At 40.6% G+C, this 8,121-nt stretch overlaps 1 protein-coding gene across 16 annotated transcripts in view; it reads right to left on the bottom strand.

Annotated features, from left to right (window-relative positions):
- The window catches only part of Mia2 (MIA SH3 domain ER export factor 2), a 91,100-nt gene that overhangs the window by 41,734 nt on the left and 41,245 nt on the right, over positions 1 to 8,121 (bottom strand). For 6 of the 16 annotated variants that reach the window (XM_029540566.1, XM_021201361.2, XM_021201363.2 and 3 more), the window contains 5 exons: positions 7,864 to 7,935; positions 6,285 to 6,311; positions 5,681 to 5,791; positions 4,416 to 4,487; positions 2,749 to 2,853 (listed from right to left, as the gene is read on the bottom strand). In XM_029540566.1, coding sequence (XP_029396426.1) covers positions 2,749 to 2,853; positions 4,416 to 4,487; positions 5,681 to 5,791; positions 6,285 to 6,311; positions 7,864 to 7,935 — 387 coding nt within the window. The remainder of the gene's footprint in view (positions 1 to 2,748; positions 2,854 to 4,415; positions 4,488 to 5,680; positions 5,792 to 6,284; positions 6,312 to 7,863; positions 7,936 to 8,121) is intronic. The other 10 variants (XM_029540567.1, XM_029540564.1, XM_029540571.1 and 7 more) reach the window with 2 other exon arrangements.

Here is an 8,121-nt window from a genome sequence, read left to right as displayed (position 1 = left end):
ATCTTGCTGGCATGAGCATTAGTATCTAGGTTTGGTGGCTGATGATGGGATGGACTCCCGAATGGGGTACTCTCTGGATAGTCCATCCTTTCATCTTTGATCCCAGGCAGTGGTGACGTGCATCTTTGATCCCAGGAAGTGGTGAGGCGCACCTTTGATCCCGGTGCTTGGGAGGCAGAGACAGGAGGATCTCTCTAAGTTTGAGGCCAGCCTGGCATATGGATTGCATTCCAGAGCAGCCAAGGCTACAAAAAGAAACCTTGGGGTGAGGGAGGGCGTTAAGTGTTAACAGTTTGTGAAGCAAAAAGAGCAGGAACAAAAAAGGCAAAGAAGACCCCATAGTCTACACAGCATTCTACTCTCAAAATCAAAAGTGAAAAGAGAACACAATACAGCAAGGTCAAACTCGTATGAAAAAGAAAACGCAGCAAGAGGAGTATCATCAAATTATCAGAAAGGTGAGAGGCGACCAGGAGCTGGAGCAACTGCAGAGCGGAAGACCACACGCTTCCCCAAGAGGTCCTGAGCTGTTCCCGCATCCACACCAGGCTGCTCACAACGGCTCATAACTCGAACTCCAGAGGATCCAACACCCTCTCCTGGCCTCTGAGGACACCTTAATCATGACCACAAATGCACACAAAGACACACACATACATGTACTTAAAATAATAATGAATTAAAAATGAAATCTTTTTTAAAAGTGAAAGATAAGAATTTTCAGCTATAAACCTCTTCAAAATTATTTCCAGTACTTCTTTATTTGAAAGCTTAATCAAAACAACTACAAAAGAAAGCAAGTGTTTGATATAGGAAACAGAACATTTAAGACAAGAGAAAACAGGCTGGAGAGATGGCTCAGTGGGTAAGAGCACCCGACTGCTCTTCTGAAGGTCCAGAGTTCAAATCCCAGCAACCACATGGTGGCTCACAACCACTGGTAATGAGATTTGACGCCCTCTTTTGGTGTATCTGAAGACAGCTACGGTGTACTTAGATATAATAAGAAATAAATCTTTTTTTTTTTTGGTTTTTCGAGACAGGGTTTCTCTGTGTAATCTTGGCTGTCCTGGAACTGACTCTGTAGACCAGTCTGGCTTCGAACTCAGAAATCCGCCTGCCTCTGCCTCCTGAGTGCTAGGACTAAAGGTGTGTGCCACCACGCCCGGCAAGAAATAAATCTTAGAAAAAAAAAAAAGGACAAGAGAAAACAAGACTTCTTAGCAGCGGAATGAAGTGAGCCTCAGGACAACAGAAGCCCAGTTGCTCTACAGAACACCTTAACAGACCAAGAGGATCTACGCTTCCAGGATACAGCTTCACAAAGACAATGAGGGGAAGAGAGATGGCTCAGGGTTTAAGAGTGACTACTGTTCTTGCCCAGGACCAAAGCGGGGGTTCCTCTCACATATATCAGTTGGCTCATAACTGCCTATAAATAAACTTCTGTGAGGGAATCTGATACCTCTGGCCTCCAAAGGCCCTGCACATGTACACATATAGCCACACTCAAGACATACACGAGCTTATAGAAGAGGAAGAGAGACAGCAGCAGACACGACACGGTAGTACATACCTATAAAGCCAGCAGTTAGGAGGCTGAATATCACAGTGAGTTCTAGGCTACCCTAAACTACACTAGGAGACTATCTCCAAAAAAAAAAGAAAAAAGAAAAAAGAAAAAGGAGACAAGTTTAAATGAACAAATTGCCAAAACAGTCAGCTGTATGACATTTCCATCTCTCAAAGAGCATAGAGGAAAACATTACAAATGTGCATTACAGAAAACCAAGCAATTATTAACAACAGGAAAAATAAAACGTTGGTCAACACAGAACATACAATCAAGTCTCAGCACATGACTCAGAAAGACTACTATTTAGGGAGTCTGTTCACACTGCTACACTGGGGAGATGGGTAAACGCACTTGCCATCAAGCCTCGAGATCTGAGTTCAATTCCCCAGAACTCACATAAAGTCCAGAGGGATAGCTCAATACCTATAATCCTCGTGTTCCTACGGAGAGATGGAAGGAAGACAGGTGAATCCCTACAAGCTTGCAGACTAGCTACCAAGACATACACAAAAGAAAAAGGACAAAGACTCTGTCTCAAACAAGGTGAAGGCAAGGACAGACACAAAGCCATAACATATGCACACTCACAATCTCACAAAACACACACACACCATATGCATATCATAGAAAGGAAGGAGGGGAAAGAGTAAACAAGGGACAGAAAGGAAGGGAGGGAGAGAAACAGACAAAGATAGGTGAGGGAGACAGACAGACAGACAAAATTTCCAATGGTTTTGGGAGAACAGAAGAGAGGATATATCTGTAGGAGTGCCTGAGGGCGGGGGCGATGAAAGCTAAATTTTCATCTTATGTGCCCCAGAACTCCTCCTTCCTTTAGGCCCTAAACTGGTAATACATTCATTAACTCTTACTAGTATTCTCTACTGAGGTTGGTGTTAACAGCTGTTTCCTGCGGTTATCAGAATGCTCAGTGTCTTGGCTTATTTCTTTCATGGGAGAAGACAAAGACAGAAAGAAGTACTTTACAACCCTTTACCAGAGATACAAAGTCTGCATGGGGACTGCCCTGTGGGAACTGCCCTGTCCAGCCCTTGTGCTCCTCAGCAAATGCCCCTTGTGAATGCAACTCCATTGATAGATCAGCTGTGAGTTTGCCCAGAACATTCCAAATCTATAACCAGCATCTAAAAGAGTCTGTATAGGCTACACACCTGTTTCTGGCTTTCCTGAAGTTGAGAATTTTCATTCAAGGCATCTTTTATTGCTCCCTTGAGTCGCTCTTCATTGATTTCAAATATTCTAAAGGTTGTTTTGGCCTAAGCAAAACAAATACACAGTTTATAACAATTCAACAGAACACCTCAGGTTTATAAATTCTCCACAGAACACAGAACTTAAGCAAAGGCCAAAACATGTCACTATTAACAGCAGAGGCACATGAGGACGCAAACAAGGCTGGCGGAGACCCAGGACCCAGTCCTAGCCCTACCACTCATTCACCATGTAACTCTGGGCAAATTATTGAACCTTCCATGTACTGTGCAGTCAATTCTGGTAACTACTGAAGTATAAAAGATAGGAAAGTCCAATTATTAGATACTGCTTTATTGCTCTATATAGTGACTTACTTCCAGCACTGCTTACACTGCCTATATGCTAAGCATGACTTCACTCGCTACCTGGAGTAGAATGACCTGGAGAAAGGGCCAAAATAATGGGTCATTGCCTTTAACAACCTGCCGACTATCAGGTACCCTTTTGTGAAGTCGTGCTTGCCTGCCTGCCCCACCTTGTGTTTTCAGAGCATAAAATGAGAACACAGAGTAGGCCCAGCACAGCAGCCTTTCAGCTCTCCTGGCTTCTGGTGACATCTCACGTCTATCCTCACTGGTGTTGGAGTGCTTATTCCAGAAAAAGAACCACAATACTCCCTATCCTGTCTCCTCTCCTACACGTTATACTGGAGGAGACAGTTTCTGTTCACCACTAAATGTTATACAACTTCAAGATTATTCACATTTGGTCATAGTTTAAAGCTATCCAGTGAAAAATGAATTTCACTGAAGTAACTCAGTTTTAAGATATTAAGATTCCCCTTATCTCAAATACTAACATAATGTTTTACTGCCTAATGTGATGGCTACTTTTGCTGTTTGGTTTTGTTTTTCCAAAACAGGGTTTCTCTGTGTAGCCCTGGCTGTCCTGGAACTTGCTCTGTAGACCAGGCTGGCCTTGAACTCTCAAGTGCTGGGATTAAAGGTATGCACCACCACAGCCTGACATGATGGCTATCCTTGATTATAAACTTAACTTTTAACTAAAACTCAAGCAGGCTGGGTATACCTGTGAGGGATTTTTCTTTATTAAATCCTTTGAAGTAGAAGAATTTCCTTTAAGACAGATCTTAGAGCACCTTTATCAGGGTCTTCTGAGGTGCAAAGATCCACCTTTAAAGGGCCAAATCTTCTGGGGGCAGATTATACAGAAGACACTGAGGAAGGGAGCCCTGCTTTTGTCTGCTTGTTCTCACGCTCTCACTGCAAGTCCATCCCTTCCTCACTGGCATTAGAGCCTGGACTTAGGATTCTGATGTAACTGAAGACCAGGTAAGATATCCATCCTCAGAATGAACAACTACTGGATTCTTGGACACTTCATTGGTAGACTGACACTGTTGTTGGACTAGCTGGACCACAGCCTATAAGCCGTCCATTCTAATAACACCCCTTAGAGATGTGGATGGATGAAGAGAGAGATAGATGACCTATTAGTTCTGTTCCTCTAGAAAACTCTGACTAATATAACCTAATGATAAAAGCATCATGAAAATGTAAATGTTTTCCAAAAGTAACAGACTCATTAGAGTAATTCAACTTACTTCAGCTACTTGTGATTTGAGAGATTTTGATTCATCTTCTAGGGACTGTATCCTTTTTGAAATATCAGCCATCTAGAAAGAGAGTGTCAGTCTGTAAGTATTTAATAAGTCCCATTAGCTTCAACACAACATGTATTTGTTAGGCGTATTGTTACATTAACATCAATAAAAGTGAGACCTCAGATTCGGGTGCATAGTCGGCTTGCTTATCATCTGCTCAAAAGGAGCTTACACATCACGTATTAATACGTTTCTCAATCGCAATGCACCACAGCATTTTCGAGGTTCAAGATGAATGCACTAATGTCATATTTAAGTCATCTCACACACATCAAGATTTTCCTTACACCAGAATTTAAATTAGAAAGTTATGTTTTTAACAAATTTCTAACTTTAAAAAAATATACTTCTCTAAGTATATGATTACTCAAGTAATATAGTTTATATTACTTTCACAGCAAATATGGAAAATCTCTATACCACTGTGCAAGACAGGCAAGTGTGGGGTGTACACACTTGTCATCCCAGCAGGTGGGAGGCAGAGGCAAGAAGGTCATGCGCTAGAGGTCAGCCTGAGCTGCGCAGCTACAGACTGGGCTACGGTCTAGCACCCGGTCTCAACAAATGAAAACAGCACAAAAAAAAAAAAAAAAAGAGGCCGAGAGTGGTAGCGCACACCTTTAATCCCAGCACTTGGGAGGCAGAGGCAGGCAGATTTCTGAGTTCGAGGCCAGCCTGGTCTACAAAGTGAGTTCCAGGACAGTCAGNCACCTTTAATCCCAGCACTTGGGAGGCAGAGGCAGGCAGATTTCTGAGTTCGAGGCCAGCCTGGTCTACAAAGTGAGTTCCAGGACAGTCAGGGCAATACAGAGAAACCCTGTCTCGAAAAACCAAAAACAAACAAACAACAACAACAAAAAAGTATGCCAAAAAGATCTATGGTAACATGTAAAGAGCTAGAGCTAACATGACCGGTTAGAGCTGGAGACGCTGCCCTCTATGGCCCTCTAGATTCCATGCTTAAACGCGTGCGTGAGGTTTTTGTTTCGTTTTCTCTTGCTTTAGACCTATTTGTTCGGTTGGTTTGAGAGTCTGACTTATGCAGCCCTGGCCAGCTTGGGTCTCCTGCCTCTTCCTCCTGAGCTGCAGAGATTACAGGCTTGTCTCTCTATGGCTGGCATGCATGTAGGATTTTAATAAGTATCACATAAATGCATAAAATTCAATAACTTCTTCATAATTCTGCTGAAATACACAAGACTTACCAGCTCATCTTGTTCAGAATGTTTAACTCTCTCTTCTTCCAGCTCTTCCTCTAGGAGTAGTATTTCATCTTCAAGTTTAGATTTGGATTGTTCCAGATTTTCATAGGTTGCCTAAAATAGAAAGCCAACTTTAACAGCCAGACATAACAATTTTTAGTTAGACTAAAAATCAGTGAGTAAAATCAAACAGGTTTATGACCCTGTATACATTTTCTCTCTAATATTAAGATAAGAGTAGGTCTAGCAGTTGCCAGCAACTTCTCTAAGAGCATAAGCATTTCAAGCTCCCATCAGCTAGACGGAACGAGAAACTCAGGCGACCCCTAAAGGAATTAATACAGTTGCATTCCAACAAAACTTTTATTTTAAAAAAACAGGTAGGAAATCCACTAAGCACAGCTTGTCAACCCAGTCCAAAAGTGTGTTTAAAAGCATGTTATGGGGAAATGGCAAGTTCAATTTAATATAAAAAATAATTAACTTAAAAATCAAAGCTGCATCATCATATTTTCCATTGAATGACATATTTTTGTAATCTTTTTTATTTAAAATGATTAATTATTAGATTGGTCTAATTGAATTTTAAATACTGTAATTAACATACCTCTGATATGTGTGATCCTTCAACAAACTTGTTAAAAAGAAGAACAAAACCAAAATGTGTTACAGTAGTTTAAAAGACTGTTTACCTACAATCTCCCCAAATCTGACTATTTCACCATAGGACTTGTGACTTCAGTCAAATTATTCTATTGGTTTGATTTTTACCTCAAAGTCAACTGTCAAGCTTTGTAAAACTTGTATGACATTATAGTTTGTGTCCAATTACAATTACACTCCTACAAATGTTTTCAACTACTTAAAATTAACAGAGTATTTTCTAAGATATTCAATGTGACCAAATCTCAACTCATCTGACTCGTAATTCACATAAACCTGTTGTCATAACAGTAAACTGCTGTGTTTATATTACCTGTAACACCAAGCTTGAACAATGTTTGTCTTTGTTACCCAGTAGCAATTTTTCTGTTACCATGCATGCAAAACAACTTTTAAAACTCTATGTGTTTTGGCTTTTGACTGCTTTTTGGTGGTGTTTTTTGCCTCTTTGTTTAGTACAGACTTGGCAATCCTCCAGCATTAACCTCCCAAGTGTCAGGGTGGCAGGCATCCCTCAGACCTGCCTAAATTTCTTTCATTCTATAAACTAATGCATTCCCATTGGGATAGCACTTACAACAGAGGCTCAGCAAAGAATGCATAACAACTAAAAATGTTCGAGGGTATTCATAAGTAATAAATAAAGAAAAAAATGTAAGGAATGTATTTGGAGTCTTTAACTTTTTGTAGATTCTACAAGTGCATTCTAAATCACAAGACAACAGACTTTCTACTAAGGACAGACATGACGGACTTGCCACACTGAAATAAACACATAACCCAAAGGCACAAGGTCTGTTTTCTATTGTCTCATCAGTACCATGCAGGCTCACAACTCACTTTTTACAATACTTCGATCTGGAACTCACTCCATCACATCCTAATCTGTCTGCTAGGCTGAAAACTACCATCAAGTTAACTATGTATCTCTTCTAAACTCCCCATTCAGTGACATCATGTGGGTGACTGAAAACTTGTGAGGTAGTATTTATAACACAAAACTCAGAAAATGGTCTGTAGATAGGGATTAAACATTTACCAGCATGCCACAATTTACAATGTAAACCTCTGGTCTAATCCTAGTTAATGCTTACTACCATGGGATGACAAAAAGATAACACAGTCACAACTCACATAGTTTATGGTCTCCTGCTATGCTTACATTTGTGAAAGAGTCCTATGTCTCCTTCCTGAAGCAAACAATGTCAAAAAGGAACCATCTCTTCAATGCAGTTTTAGGAGTACAGAATAAAGTATTTCTTCCTATAAACCTATAAACTGTTAGATTCTGATAAACTGATTATGTATCCCTCAGCACAAGTTAGCAATAAGAGTGCAAAGTGTCTTGTTTTTAAATGTTTTGTGCTACCTACAAATGTTCTGTTTCCTCCAATTTTTAAGATCCTGATACACCATTTCATATTTCTCAGAGATAATTATTTTTGAGAAGATAACATATTTTTAAAGTTTGCTATTTAATAAGAACCTTTTCCCTAGCTTTTAAACCATATTTTGTTTTTTACCTCCAAACTTTGTGCTTCTGTTGACTCCTTCTCAAAGCTGGCCTCCTTTAAAGATGACTCTAAGCCTTCATACTGAATGAAACAAGGCAACACGTAAGTAAGCTACAGACTGTACCCCGAGTGCACCTCAAGAACTGTACCCCGGGTGCACCTCAAGAACTGTACCCCGAGTGCACCTCAAGAACTGTACCCCGGGTGCACCTCAAGAACTGTACCCCGGGTGCACCTCAAGAACTGTACCCCGGGTGCACCTCAAGA

The sequence above is a fragment of the Mus pahari genome, chromosome 7, assembly GCF_900095145.1.
Source record: "Mus pahari chromosome 7, PAHARI_EIJ_v1.1, whole genome shotgun sequence".
Classification (NCBI taxonomy): domain Eukaryota; kingdom Metazoa; phylum Chordata; class Mammalia; order Rodentia; family Muridae; genus Mus; species Mus pahari.
The sequence above is the reverse complement of the archived record's forward strand: the minus strand, read 5'-3'. Positions and strand labels throughout refer to the sequence as shown.